The sequence below is a fragment of the Taurulus bubalis genome (assembly GCF_910589615.1).
Source record: "Taurulus bubalis genome assembly, chromosome: 11".
In the NCBI taxonomy this organism is placed as follows: domain Eukaryota; kingdom Metazoa; phylum Chordata; class Actinopteri; order Perciformes; family Cottidae; genus Taurulus; species Taurulus bubalis.
The window spans coordinates 22,414,418-22,429,919 of NC_136599.1; the positions used below are offsets into that span (position 1 = coordinate 22,414,418).

A 15,502-nucleotide genomic window follows, 5' to 3' on the forward strand; every position below is an offset into this window, starting at 1 on the left:
AAGGGAATTGATAATTTGTTGTGTAAAAAAAAAAATATATATATATATATATTCCCTCAACTGGAAATGGAAAAAGTCATTAAAAGTAAAAGAAAAATAAATGAATACATAACTGGATAAATAAATATTCAAAACTCAAACACCTGAGAAGAGAGACGAGATGAAAGGCAGCGCGGGAGGAGGGGAAGGCTACATTTTAGCTGCGCTTGTTAACAAAACAGAATTTGAAGATGGTGAGGCCCCGCGAGGCCGAGAGAATCAGAGAAACTGATTAGAGAGCTGGAGAGAGAGTGAGAGCGGTGGAGAGGCACGAGACCCAAAGAATCTGTGTGACGAGTGAAAACAAATAGAGGAGAGACAGTCCTGTGCAGAGAGAGAGAGAGAGAGAGAGAGTAAAGGTAAATGGACAGGTGTCGTCTTCTGTTTTAGTCCCATTTGTACATCTGTTAATCTCTCTCATTATAATCTGGTCTGCAGGCAGGTTTCTTTTCTTTCACACCAGTTAAACAGATTTGAAATGAACTGAGCTGGAAACACAAACAGCAAAAAAAATGCAAATATAAGCATGGAAGAATCTCCCCCCCCTCTCCTCCTCCTCATCGGCAGACAGACGGTGGCCGGACTTCAAAGCCTGCTTCTCACGTATCCATCCGCCCGCCTCGGCCTAATCTGATTAGCCACGGCTCGGCTTAAAAGTAGCGGCGGCGCTAATTAATCTGAACCAAATGAATGATTTCATTAACATTAACATCTCCACTTTACACCGGGGCAAGGACGGGCCAGCGCCGGGCGGCTCTGCCTCAGACGGATAATACGGCTCCGACTCGGGGAGAGAAAGAGCCGAGAGGGATTAATAGGGTGTGGAGAGGGGGGGAAAAGGAGGAGAAGGTCTTTATGAGATTTGTATAAGTGAGGAGGGTTTCATAATGCGCCGTTTTTAAACACTAAGCATCGCATTGAAGTCAATCCTAATCGGTATTCTGTGAGGCTTTGGCACCAAACTCATAATATATCTAAGGGGGTGTTTGATAGCGTTGTTGATTGAAACTTCAGTCTAAGTCCGTCTTTGGCTTTGGGTGCTGCCTGCATACGTTCTCTGCCGCCTAGAAAGTCGAATAGCGAGCATTGCTTGCTCATGGTCGGAACAACAGGAAAATACTTGTCAAGTTCACACACGGCGCCTCTAAAATCATTTCACACTCTCAACACCACTGGTGGTCACGTGCAGAGCGCTCACTCTGTTTCTAGAGGTTGCAACAACTCAAAAGCCCCTTTATTTAGTTTAATTCTAAGATATCCAGATAGAAGCCTCTGCAGTGCCAAGAGGCTTCCTTAGTTCATGTTTAACACTATGATCTTTGAGATGTAAAAAAAAAAAGAAAAAACTCTTCATAGTTAGAAAGAGTGCCCTAAGATTCCTCACCAGCTCAGGGTCTTAAATTGTGAACTGTAAACTTTATTTATTTCCAAAAATATCAACAGTGAGCTTGGAGGAAATTAGAGGATTTGGAGAATCAATAGTGTGATCTTGTTTGGGTTCCTCGTGGCAGGTTTTGCAGGTCCGTGCATCTCCAACCTTTTTTTTTTTAAACCCAGACGGAGCTGGGCGGAGAAAGTGAGAAAAAGAAATCTTCGAGGAGCTCTGAGAAAGTCGGCTTGTCAAAGTTGTCAGAGGCTTAACGAGTACAGCTGAGGCTGATGGTAATGCAGGATTTGGGACACGAGCAAAAGTACTGGACGAAGCCGACAGTTAACCAGGCAGCCACGCCGCAAAGGGATCCATTATCGCCTTCAGTTCCACAGCTCTGACGTGCACAGAGGAGGAGCGATCATGACAAGTCCTATTGACAGACAGGTGACTTCTTTGTCGGACAGTTTGGGTGATTGTCGTCATGCGGCGGCGCGTGGCGTGCAGGAAGGAGACAGGTTGACAGCAACAAGTAGTTGCAACAGTTTACTTGGAAGCGGACCGGGAGCCCAAACTACCTCGGTCAGGTTGTTTGACGTTATGTTTTGTATGAAGTTCATCCACTTTATTATAAAAAAGGCACCTCAAAGGACAAAGTGCAACTCAGTTTGGAGGATTTTGTCAAACTTACCGAAATTAAACGGAATCACAAATAAAAATATTGAGCAGAACACAATCACATTTTCATACTTTTTCTAAGTATTAACAGCAGGACACAATATATATATATTATATATATTATATTTATTTGATGAATGTTTCTGGCTAAAACAGAATGTACAGATTTTACTCTCAAAATAAATGCTAATATAGTACTGACACAAACAAATATTGATCGGTTGAGTGCTTTTTCTGAAAAGGAGGAAAGATCGTCGGCCCTGCAGTTCAGAACGACAGTCCATCAACTTGATTGCACAAAAATGGGATTATTTGTTTCGTCGTGGTCAAATATATAAACTTTAATCCCCAGACGGCGTCGTTCAGCGCGGACAGACAGACTGAACATATTAAAAGGAGCACACCTCAAACCAAATAACACAGGGAGGAGAACTGGGCCGTGACCGATAAGCGACTAATTTCCAAAGCAATCTGCGAGAAAAAAAGAGCTGTGCGTCTGACATTTATCAAAACGAGGTCAGATGAATCACAAAGGACGCGAAATTAACGTGTGTCGCATGAAAGGCTGAAACGAACGGTGAACGGAACAAGAAGAAGAAGAAAAACATCCCAGAAGAGAATACACTGGGCGGAGGGGGACCTAGACTTGCAAATCCCGAGCAAAAAAACAGTGTACGACACACTCGAGAGCAAGACTCACATTATCTTGTGTAATGGGACGTCTAAAATCATTAGCCTCCACCACCCAATACATTACACTTGATAAAGAATTCACACTTGGTAATTGTTTTCCACTTCATGCACAAATAGCGATTAAAAATAATAAATGCCATCCCTCTGTGTCGCTTTCTGCTCTTCTTTATCAATCCCTTTATTCTAACCCCCCCATTCATTACATGCTGCATTTATCAACCTGTCATCCATCGTTCTTCTCTTCTTCTGCCAATTGGTTTCGCCATTTGTTTATCTTCCCCTCTTACATCCATCCCTATTAATTTCCTTGTTGGATGTTTGTTTGTTATCATCACCGTCCATCAATCACTCCTTCTGCCTCTCTTTTGTCCCAGAGACAAGAAGTACAGTGTGTGTGTGTGTGTTTTTTTTTTTTTTTAAACCAACAGATTTCTGATGAAGGGAGTGGGAGGGAAACTGTTGTTGCTTTACGAAAATCATTACAGACAGATAAACAAGCGGGGTCGATTCAAATTATTGTTTCCTTTTTTTTTGCTCCACCAAAATGAGTGTGAGAGAGTAAAAGAGAGAGAAGAAGAAGAAGAAGAAGAAGAAGAAGAAGAAGAAGAAGAAGAAGAAGAAGAAGAAGAAGAAGAAGAAGAAAGAAAAAAGAGCTCTACCTTGAATGTTGAATGGGTTGTCGATCACGAAGTTTCCATTCCACACCACGGAGAGGTCGACCGGTAGGTCACTGATGTCGGCGCCCTCGTAGTCGTACTGAGAGAGAGAAACAGAAGGTCGGGGGGCCGTGTGAGGAATCTTGGATTGATAATAGATCCCATGCAAACAGAGAATTGGGTGAGGCGTCGTTGTCATTTGCAAAGTGATTGTCCCTCGGCTCGCTTGCCGCGCAGACAGTGATGCATGCAGGGAGCGTGCACAGATCCGTATTCGCCACAACAGGCATCCTTTCATAAATACACACAGGGAAATAACGGATGGGTTACAGCTGAGCGGGCACAGGCGAAGGGGAGACAGGGATGGGGAAGAGGAATGGAGGGAGAGGAGATGAGATAGAAGGAGGAGGAGCGGTCAGAGAGGTTGAAGGCGGACAGGAATCAGACAGTGGTAGACGTGTGAGAGGACCTTATTCATTTACCCGTGAGCTAAGTGGTGGGATGAGGGCGAGGGAGAGATAAGATGCGGAGCCGTGTAAAGTGAAATTGGCATTTCCAATTTGCTCCCTGACACACTGGATTTGATAGACGGGACTCGACCATCCCATATGGGCAATGAGGCCTGAGACACATGCGCGCGCAAGTTTTCAGTCCGTCAGACGCTCTCTTACACACACACACACACACACACACACACACACACACACACACACACACTTAAGATGCGGTCAAACTCTTCTCTGATTTACTACAATGACCAAAACATATCACGGAGAGGCAATAGGGCACCCACACCTGATGATGTCATCATGTGTGTTGTTGCATTGCACACACAAGTCAAAGACGCAGTGTGTCGGACATCACGGTTGCAAATAGCGGCGACGTTGCAGATCGAAGCCCAAAAATTCCGCTCAGCCCTCCTTTCCAAAGGCACTATGGACTTGGAAAATAAAACTAAAAAGTTAAGCCACCAAAACCGTTATGGCAGCAGCAAGAACATCTTTAAAATAATGTGCTGCACGGGTTGCCTGTATACCAGCAAAACAGATGAGCTGCTGATATCGATGTTATCATAGCAAAAACCCAAAACACGATTACCACGTTATTTCAGAAGTTTTAGTTCAGGCCTCGAGGAGACGGCCATGAAATAAAGAGGCGCACAGAAGGAGAAGAACACAAACACGGGGGGAAGAAAAATAGAAGACATTGTAAGCGGCCACAGAGGGAAGGAATGTGGGATGTGGGATCTCTACTGAGCCTGTCCAGCGGCTGAGAGGAGCGCACACCATCGAAAACCACAGGATTCTGTGGGTCAGCAGCACAGGGATCCAACCAAAACGCTCTTTTGCCACAAAGGAAAGGCTGAACGGGCTTATTCCCCACCCAGTAGTTCAGCGTGACCCTGATCTATCACACGTGAGGTGGGCTGCTGACTTCATTAGCATCACCATTACGTCCCACTGTTTAAAGGTCTGTGTATGGCAGCTACCAGCCCCTGTGGTTACACACACAGACACACACACCCTCGTCTCTCTGCGGCGTGGCCCCCATCAAACTTTAAGGGTTCTGACTTGTTTGCAGTCACCAAGACACTGGGTGAGCTTGTTCTCTTGTCAGTCCCCTGCCCACCCTGCTGCTCGCCACATCATGCTTTATTCATGCTGTCACATGGCTTGGAGCGCCGGCGCCAAAACCACACTGCGACACCGCTGCTCGGTCACACCGGGCCGTCGCCCACTGACTCGCCTCCTGGGGACAAAAAGACAACGTTTTGAGGCCGGTTTACTGCTGAAAATAAGGTGAACACGAGGAAAAGGCACTCGGGGAGAGGAGAGGCTGCCGAAGGAGAAAGAACTTCAGGAGGCTCCAGCCGGACAAACACTCTCACAATGACAACGTTCGCGCCCTCCAACGCCCTCGTTCTCGCGTGGTAGCATGCTAACTTTTGCCAATTAGCACGGAAACGCCGGGGCTGATGGGAACGACAAAACATTTCAACAAAGTTGTTCCACGTGTGCACCGAGTTTTAGGGCAATCACTCCGATAGTGGTCGAGATATTTTCCCTCGAAACCAGAAATATCAACCGCAGGGTGGCGCTAGAGGGAAGGTCAAGGGATTGCCAGAGTCCAATGGCTTCATCGTTTGCGGGGGAGGGGGCTAATGAATGTCCGGAGATAATTTCATTCACTCATTGGGCTGTTTCCATGTGGCCCGACCGCCCTCGTCATCTGCAGCCGTATTAAAGCCACTTCAGGGGAGCGTTCCGGTGAGCATCTCTTTAAGCCGACACTTTAATAATGTGTCACACTGGTCTTGTCAGTAACCAGTTATTACACTCACCTCTGAAATAAAAAAAATAAAAGAAGAATTCTTCTCTAATGAGATTTAAAAGTACAGATGACACCCGGCGTCGCTTTGCCACGACTTTAAGGGGTTCAGTTAACACGGACAAAGCATCGTGCAGTTTGCTTTTGACGGAGAGGAGTCTGAATTTGGAAAGAGTTCTGCATTTCTGTCTCTGTTCGACAGTCACCTTTGGAAAAACATGAAGTGTGGCATGAAAAAACATCTAATTATGGACCGGTGCTGAAGCCATTACCTCATCTTGAAGCTGTCTTACTAACCGGCAACATCTTCGAAGGACCTGTGTGTGAATATCAAGTGAGGACTAACTAAATGCAGTTAATACAGTAAACTGAATGGAGGCGTATATTCATCCCGTATATTCTTCCTTAACGCGTGAAAGTGCAGAGTGATGATGATGTGCTGTACTTCCTGTATCTCTGGAGCTCCACAGGGTTCGACCAATACGCTGACACCTGTTATCTAACTGTAATTAATGAGCGTTCATTTTCCAAAGACAGTGTCAAATGTCTGACCCCCCCAAAAAAAATCCTTTCCATCTTCACCTCTGTGTTGCTTTGACTCACGGGCTGAAAAGCCACCGGACGCTTTGTACCTTAAATCCATCTTTCTTTGGCCCAATGTGAAACGGTTTTCTCTCTTTTGTTTGTATGATTTATTATCCATGCCCATGTTTTACCACATTTCCTGCATCTAATTATGTTTTCTTTTGTCCCTCCACCATCCCACACTGGAGTATCTATTTAGCCACCGTGTGGATTTCTTCCGCCTGCAATTTTTCTGTCTGCACTTTTTCCTACCGATGTGCTGGTGAAGATGTTTGGCCGACTAACACCGTAATCGATTACAGCTATGAACATGTATGTGATAAGGTATTTAAGACAGTTTTTTTATTTTTTTTTATTAACTTATTGAACTGCTATTAACTATTGGATTTCACTGACTCTTGAGCAGAGCTTTGTAGGAAAAGTAGTGGCACTGCCGCTGTTAAAAACTCTGTACTGGTGGAGGCCTCTGGGTAAAAGTTGCTGCCACCCCCCGCGGAGCGGCCTCTCTGCTGGCCTGGCGTCCTGACTTCCCTCCCCTGAGCGCCCAGAGCTGCTGGAGATGAGTAATCAGACTCATTACTGAAGCCTCTGGCCAGCTCCTGCATGTCACTGCATGTAATTAATCTACCTGCGCCAACTCGTAGTGCAGCCCCCCTCCCAAGGGAAAAGAGAGGAGAGCAGAGGAGGAAGTTACGTAGAGGGAAGGGTAGGAAGGAAAAGGGAGAGAAAAGTTGGGTGGATGCAAGTGGAGGACAGCTAGAGAGCAGATATATAGGGGGAAAGTGAAAGGAGTGGAACGGGGGGGTAGGATAGGAGATTAGAAGAAGTGAACAAGAGAGGAGAGGCCATGAGAGGAAAAGAGGCGAGACAGAAAGAGGAAGAGAAAAAGAGTAGAGCACAGGGGGAGGAAGAAGAGATTTAAACAAGGAGGCGGTGAGGGACGAGAGAGGTACAGGGAAGAGGAGGGGCACTGCGAGGGGGAGGGAGGGAAGCAAAGTGACACGGGGAGGGGAAAAAAAGGAGAGGGAGGGGAGGAGGTGTACAAAACTACAAGGTGAGCACAAAGCCGTCCCTGGCCTCATTACAGTAACACAGCAGCCTGGCTCGGGTTCATTCGTTATCTGCTCCCGCACTCGTTTATTCTCTCGCAACATGAATCGTCTCCATGGACTGCGTGTCCCCATGGATTGCATGAATAGATATGGCCCGTGCGTGTGTGTGTGTGTGTGTGTGCGCGCGCGTGTGTGTGAGAGAGCGCCTGACGGACTGAAAACTTGCCGATGTTAACAAAACAGAGCAGCTGGGGGAAAACGAGAGGTGTGCAATATGTGTGTGCAGGTCACCCGTATGTAATTAGTCATGTTGAAGGATACCTGAGTGTGTTAAACATACACTGCTCACACATGCAGACGCACACACACAAGTTCCCCATTGCAATTCAGTTCAAAAATATGTTGCATGTGTTTAATGACAATTTGTTTTTGCTCTAAATAAATACATAATAAAGCAGCTCTGCTGCCCTGCTGCTGATTTCCTCCGCTAACAGTCATGGCTGCAGTTGTCCAAAATGTCACAACGTCATCATTTTATCCTATTAGGCATTTTGTGTGAACTTGTAATAATTAGCAAATGAATCCTTGAGGTGCGGCCCAAAAACATCTTTGGGAGAGAAAAATAAAAGGCCACATGACCTTCGACCGCCAAACTCTGATCAGTTCATCATCGAGTCCAAGGTGGACGTTGGCGCCACATTTTGACAAATCTGCCCAAGGTTTAACTAAATGTAAATGTTTTTTCTCCTTCTTCACCTGTCACTTTTGTTTTCCACTTTGTTTCAGTGGCTCTGGTCTGTCCCTCTGGGCTTTTCACTGTTATATGCTCTGACTGATTTACTGTAATGGGATCATAACAGAGCGAGTGAGGCGCATAAGTTGTGCATGTGATGTGTGTGTGTGTGTGTGTGCCAATGGTTTGCGTGAGCAAATGCGGTTTGTAGGAAACGTTTTCTGCCTCGATTGCATTTTTATTTTCACCGATGTCACCTGAGACCTTTGTCTCGAACATATCTGCAAAAGGTTTCACTGCCGACGCATTTTATTTGTGTAATTGTGATCATGGAAGGTTAGAGAAAGCCCGTTTAAATGTTCTAATAAGTCTACGCTGACAGGAATTTCTTTAATAATTAATCAAAATTAGCTTTTCCTCACTAAGTGCACAGTTTAGCAGCTTATAGTACAGCATATGTATGACAGCAGACCAGAAGCCCTGCACTTTTGAAACCATACTTAAAATGCGTTAGAATCATCTGCTTAAAGCAATGTGTAGTTATCGTTATAAGCACTAAAAAAAAAAACATTACACTTTATAAAGCATTTTATATTGACTTCTATGGTTGAGTATATCATAGTATTTTGTATTTACTCATTACTCGCTGAAATAGTTTTGCTTTTTCTACCGGTATATGCATTATAATTCACTTTATAAAGATTATATTGATTTGTATTATATTATGTAAAGTATTTTGATACTTGAGCCATAAGTCATTTTAAAACACTTCATCATGTGTTTCTAAAGATTATTGCTATAAAGCACGATGGATAGTTCGGCATGCTTATAAATAAAATGACTAAGCGCTATAAGCAGATTTGAACGTATTTTAAGTAATGCATTATAGAGACATTCATGATATATAAACTTATTTTGTCAGAGATGCTGGTGCAGAAGAACATGTGTGTACTGCACATGTGTTACACTGCATCACTGCTATGTGTGTACTATTTGAGAAGTTTGGGAAAAGTCTAGACTTCATGCACACACACACACACACACACACACACACACACACACACACACACACACACACACACACACACACACACACACGCATCGTATCAACGTGCCCTATGCTGCTCACACCAATGCCAGAAGCACGGACTTACAGTGGGAAGTTCACCCACACACACACACACACACACACACACACACACACACACACACACACACACACACACACACACACACACACACACACGCACACACAGTGCTTGATAGCCTACGTTTGTCAGTGTAATAAATCATGTAAAGCAGGTTGCTGGTTGTTGCTGATGCTACAGTCTCCGTCTGCTCCACATGATTAGGAAGAAGATCATGTGGAGAATCTCCATATGTCTGCTTCACGTTGGGCTTCCAAAACCCTGGGGAGGGTGTGTGTGTGTGTGTGTGTGTGTGTGTGTATATGCTAGTGGGTAGCCACTCAGCTTGCAGGCATCCTATCGGCGTGAGCGTCCCTGTGTGCACCCATGCATACTCGCGGCTCCCCGGTGTATTGGAGTGTGTGCGAGTTCAATGTTTGAGTGTTTGTCGAGGGGCTAAATAATGCACAGAGATACAGTAAGATGGAAGGGATGAGTGTACATCTACTGCTGGCTAATTTTATCTGTGATTTATTACACTCTACTGTCCCAGTCGCAGCCAGCTGTGATACATGTACTCACACATCCCTGCTGAGAATATTGAGTACAATGGGAGCAAAGTACACAGGCTCTCAATCATAGACGGAGATCTTCCCTGTGCTCATGCTCGGTATTAACTCTTTCATTTTGCTGTGAACACACTTATTATTACTGATGAGAGCCTAGTTACTCAGTCTTTGGTGGCGACAAACTGCAGCTCTTTCAGCCTCACGGGAAGTTTTAGCATCTTTCAGCTCATTGTTTTTTTTGTGGTCCTTTTCCATCGGACCAAACCCCCCACTAACGCCCACTATCGTCTGGCTTTTGTCTTTGGTGGGAAAGGTTACAGTCGACATTCATTCCCGGGACCAATTTATTTGGCACCAACTCCGGTCTGCAGCGGTGGAAACGAGATGCCCGGGAGGATGCGCTCATTTTCGCCCACTTTCAAATTCTGTTTGTTTCGGGGAAGTGCATGGGCACCTCACAGCGACCTTTCAGCCGGGAGTCCGATCCCCTGTGTGACACGACAAGTCGATGTTGATGTTTTTGTCACAGCAACTAGCGTACCGTTGTAACGGCACTTTTGTACTTATTTTAATCCAAACGATGATCTGTCCCTAAACCCAACGAAGGTGGGTTTTTGTTGCCTCAAGTTTCACCAGTAAAGACGCAGGTTTATTTTGGAAATGCTGCATGCGCGTAACGAGCAGAAAGGATGCAGGCTATCATGTGGGTAAACCCCCAATTTTAGCAGTTTTTTTGCGTTTTAAACAACAATTCTTCCACGCTGCATTTAATGAGTGAAACTGGTGGGGTGCATCATTTCTGTCGAAACCCTGCTCAATTTGTCACAGTGAACCTCGAGTCAGCATTCATCTTTTGTCAAAACTGAGTAGGTCAAGCAATGCAGAATTTTGTTCTTGATCGATCTGCAATCAACTCGCATTACCATGCGACAGTAATGTCACGCTGGCACAATTCAGACTCTTTTTAGCTGTGTTGTCACACATGGGCTTCATCGCTTACAAGCACTGGCATGTTTTTTTTGTTGCTCACAGGCCTCTTGAGCGCTGGCTGTCGGGTGGAAACGTGGGGGCCTCGTTGCTAACGTCTGCATCGTGCGGCCAAATAGGTTTATCTGGAAAAATGTCCCTGTTGTCCCCAACTGTCCTTTCGCCCTCTGCGGTTCTCAGCAGTTTCACTTGCACGGATCATGATTTTCTTTTCTTTTCAGCGTGACTTTCTCAAACATGCACATCTTTTTATACTCCGCGGTCCCTCTCCCTCCGTTTGTTTGTTGCCCCCAAGTCGGCCTGCTGAGCTTAGCCTTTCCTTCCTCCCCTCCGCCTCTCTTCTAGTCTTCCCATTCTCTCTCGCCTCTTTCTACTTCCTCCATCGCACCCTTTGTTGCATTGTCTGCTCCTAATTCCCCCCCCACCCTTTTTGTCTCTCTCTCTTTCTTTGTCTTTTTGCTTCCTTCTTTTCCGTTTTAGTGGTCTGCCAGGCATGTGTGTGTGTGTGTGTGTTTGTGTGTGTGCGTGTCCGTCAGTCTACCACAGCGCTGCAATTCATCATCATTTTATCTACAGCTCCCTTAATTGGATCCTATCACAGTCCCACCTCTGGGGGGGAGAGGCGGGGGGTTGAGAGACGGAGGCTCACTCGGAGGCTCGCACACACCAACTTCCGCCCACCGCCCCGCCCCCCCTCTATGTCTAGCTTCACAAGCCACCGCAAAGTTGTTGTCGAGGCCGGTTTATTTACTGCTTTTCCTGCTGCCTGCAGAGAGAACGCTGGGGTTTTACAAAACATTGAAACATTGGGGAATGAAGGAATGAACGGATGTGCACGTGTGTGTATCGATACAGAGTGCGGGAGGCTTTCGCAACTTTAAATGCACCCGGAGAGTGAACAAAACAACGAGCATACAGCTGGGTATTTAAGCAATATGTGGTTTATCTACATTACATGATCTTTTTAGAAGCACTGCTGTTTCTTACTTATCCTGAGAAAGGATCTCCGCTGAAGGTAAATGGAGAAAGCTAGAATTGCTTTCACAGCTCATGCTGTATTCAATAAGCTTTCAAGTAGTCAGGTCACTTGGGACAAATTTGACAAAAAACTAAAAAGAATCTCAAAAGAACGCTCGCTTGCATGGAGCAATTACAGAAACACAAGTGATTAAATATGCACAAATTACCTTTCCAAAAACACAAAAGAGCTGTTGGAGCCATCATTCCGAGCTGGAAAATCAACTTCGATAATGTGCCTCAGAACTACTTTACTTGTCACCGCCCTCCATCAGAACGACTGACAGTGAATCATCGTGCATCGGGCGGCGGCGCGGGAAGCCGGCTGAATGACCCCGAGCCGCCGCACACGTGCGTGACAGGCTGAAGGTAAAGCCTGCACATGCCGGCTCCCGGCGAGGACTCTCCGTCGGACCCATCACCGAGAGCAAGAGCGCTGCGGCTCGCCGGTTAATCACACGTCTAGCGATAAGTAAGTCATAATTGGCGTCGTTGAATTGCCTTCCCTCTGCCTCTCGTCCTGATTGGAACTGAGGAAATTAACATTGCTGAAACGGTCGCTCCCTATTAGCGGTGACAGCTTGACGGAGGGCTGAGAGGCATGGGGGTGAAGAGAGAGAGAGAGAGCGGCTTGGCGACAATCGTTCCTTGTGGCCACGCGCCTCTGTTTCAAGGCTTTGCCGCACCGGTCCATCACTGCTTGTCTCTCTGTCTCGTACTGCAGCTAACCCGGGGAACGGTCGAACCGGTGCGGCCCTGAACGCAGTAAACGTCTGTGGTTGGTCGGAGCAGTTAGACTGAGATGGTAAAAAGCCCCCTTCAGCCAGCACCTAAACCCGCATGTATCAAGTCTATTTATTGTTATTCAAGCCTTACCGTCGTCTTCTGACACTGTATGCTGGTGCTGTTGAACCTCAGAGCTGGGACGCTGTGCGTGCTGCCCTGGATGTGGAAGATGCACTCGTAGTTCCTCTGTCCGGACTGCGGCTGGGGCAGGTTCTGGGCCAGCAGAGTGATCGGCCTCATGACGCCGGCGGGCATATAGATCTGGGTGGAGGGCAGGATCTGAGGGCACTCCTGGAGATGGGAAACACATGAACATAGGGATTGAGACGTCGACTGGGAGAGGAGAAAACCAAAGTGGGATGAGTGGGGAGAATGGCTATTTTCTTCCCCCTAATTGACAAAGTAATATGCATGTGCAATATTCGCCTACGATTCCTTTTCTTTCCAACCACGTACTCCTCGATGCGTTCCAGCGTCCTTTTGTTCTCGTGGAGGAGCTTGTTTGATGATCGAGGCAGCCTAAAACCTCCACTTACAAACTATCAACACTCTTGAGGATCAACTCTTGTCATATTTATGAACCACTGCATATTGAATGAGGGAGTTACGAGTACACACCATTTTAAGAATAAAACCCTTCCCAGCATTATCGGGGCTGTTCAGGATATTAGGTATGTTTTTTTTTCCATCGTTGCCTAAATCATTGCACTAAAGGATATTGTAATTCTTTCGGAGTGGACAAAAAAATGAGAGCCTGAGGCGGTGTCTCTGAGGAACACGGATGGTGTTAATTCTCCCCATGAAACCGCTACAGTCTGACGGATTAGAGAGGGAGATGAGTGAGGGGTCGGCGCCTCCATCCAGCGGTTTCCTGCTGCTCTTAAATCAATAAAAGAAAAGCAGTAGGAACAGTAGCATTGCACCATATTAATTGTAGGGACGTAATAAAAAAAAAAAAATCCCAGCCCGAAGTAAACCATAAAAGAGCACGCAGCTGTCAGCTGGAATCCATGCTACATCGCCCCTCATGCTCTCAGATTAATTGTGTTTTCACTTTTCAACTGCTTCAATAAACCAAAACAATGTCATTTTAACATGTTCCTGTGCGGCATTGATACAACAGAATCTACCTCCATATGTTGAATTTACATTGATGGAATGCATCACAACTATCACCCATATTAACTTTCCAAAAGAAAAAACAAATACTTGTTTCATGCAATTTAAACGTCAGTAATTTTGCCTTTGATTCATTGTTCCAAGTTGCACAAGTTATTGTTTGTTAATCCATATTAAGTCTGACTAAAAGGCGCTGACTAGTTAAGACATTTTCTGCAGTGTTAGTGGATCAAAAGAACCTTTGCGATGTCATAAAGGCTGTAATTACTACTTAACAAGTCGTCTCCGCTAATGTGTGTTTGGTATTCCTCTGGAGATGCTCTAAACAATCATACAGGTCATACACATACCCAACTAGAATTTATAAATGAAGTCGTCTTCCACTTTCGGCGCCATTAGGCAAACTATAATTTTCCTATTAGGATAGCAAACGTTTCTATCTGCAATGATAAATCAGTGGGAACCGCATTCTATTTAATCAGGAGTGAATACCTAAAGTCAAGCCGCCGCAGCAGCAGCCCTCATGATCTGCAGGGTGATCTCAATATGAGTTTGCTCTGTGCAGAGGTGCTGTCTAATGGAGCATCGGTAATGACTTGCAGATTGGGCCCGGGAACGGCGGGGAGAAGATGTGGAGGGGAGCGAGGGAGAGGTTTGGGCACAATGGCACCGGGAGACGCACCTCTGGCCCCGCCATGATTACAGCACGGAGCCAGATAGCGTTGCCGCCATACGGGGAGGGGAACAGTGGAGAACTCAAAGGTTGTGGGAGATTGTGTGACACTGGGTGGGTGGGTAAACTGTATTTTTCATCTATTATTCAATGTATTTATAGCGCATACTAAGATGCGTGCAGCAAAAAAAAAGCAGAATTCAGGGCATAGCAATTGAATCCGCACGGCTCTCAACATGGAGACGGCTGAGCCAGGGGCTAGCAGCTAGCTGTGCCAACGGTACAAACAACGGCAACAGTGCTGACGAATCGAACGGTGTGTACCTGAAGGGGTACAGCGGCCTCATCGACACTAACAAAGAGGGAGGTACTTACTTTGGGATTTTTGATTTCAAAGCAGCACTAATTCATATTCTTTCGATTAGCAATGGGTCAAAGGTCCCAGTTAATGCCAGGTTTTAGCTTTTGGTTTTGGTTTTCCAGATCCACAAACTTCATCCTCGTCCACCTCATCTCTGGAGCTGCAGCGGTTTGACGCTTTCAGCAAAAAGCGCTGACAAAAACCGTGATATGCTGACCGGTACCCAAATTAGGTGAGGTGATAATTGGGTGATAGTACGTCAATGTTTTGGATTTGTTCTGCTGCCCCCAAGTGGCCCAAAAAAAAAAAGTGTGGAAAATATTCAATGCAACTTTAAAACTATCCATGAACTACAAGGACAAATATTGATTGGCTCGGCCCACTTTATGACCACTATTGGGTAATGTGAAAGCTGCTCCTTGTAATGATCAGTAGAAGGCCGGGAGGAACAGGTTTTTACCCAGTTGGCAACTCATATTTTTACATGATGTGAATGTGGCTGCATAAGAGGAGGAGGAGGAGGAGGAAAGAACTGAGGAGAAGAGAGACAGAGAAAAGATCAAATCAATGCCAGCGAGCCCAGTGAAGCAGATTGTCAATTAGTGAGGCTGACTGTTAAAGTTTAAAGTATTCACAGATGGCGACAGGCTGCTAATGAACTGCTTCTAGCCTCTAATAAAATGGAAAACAGGACTAAAGAAGCCCAGGAAGGAAAAAGGGAAGTGTGTGT

The 15,502-nt window shown here is 45.7% G+C and overlaps 1 protein-coding gene across 1 annotated transcript in view; it reads right to left on the reverse strand.

The window, feature by feature from the left end:
• Nucleotides 1-15,502, reverse strand: part of LOC306743580 (plexin-A1-like) — a gene marked incomplete at both ends in the record, with an annotated part of 182,910 nt that overhangs the window by 55,889 nt on the left and 111,519 nt on the right. The window contains 2 exons of the mRNA XM_079226108.1: nucleotides 3,439-3,535; nucleotides 12,710-12,910. Of these exons, the coding sequence (XP_079082234.1) occupies nucleotides 3,439-3,535; nucleotides 12,710-12,910 (298 nt within the window). The remainder of the gene's footprint in view (nucleotides 1-3,438; nucleotides 3,536-12,709; nucleotides 12,911-15,502) is intronic.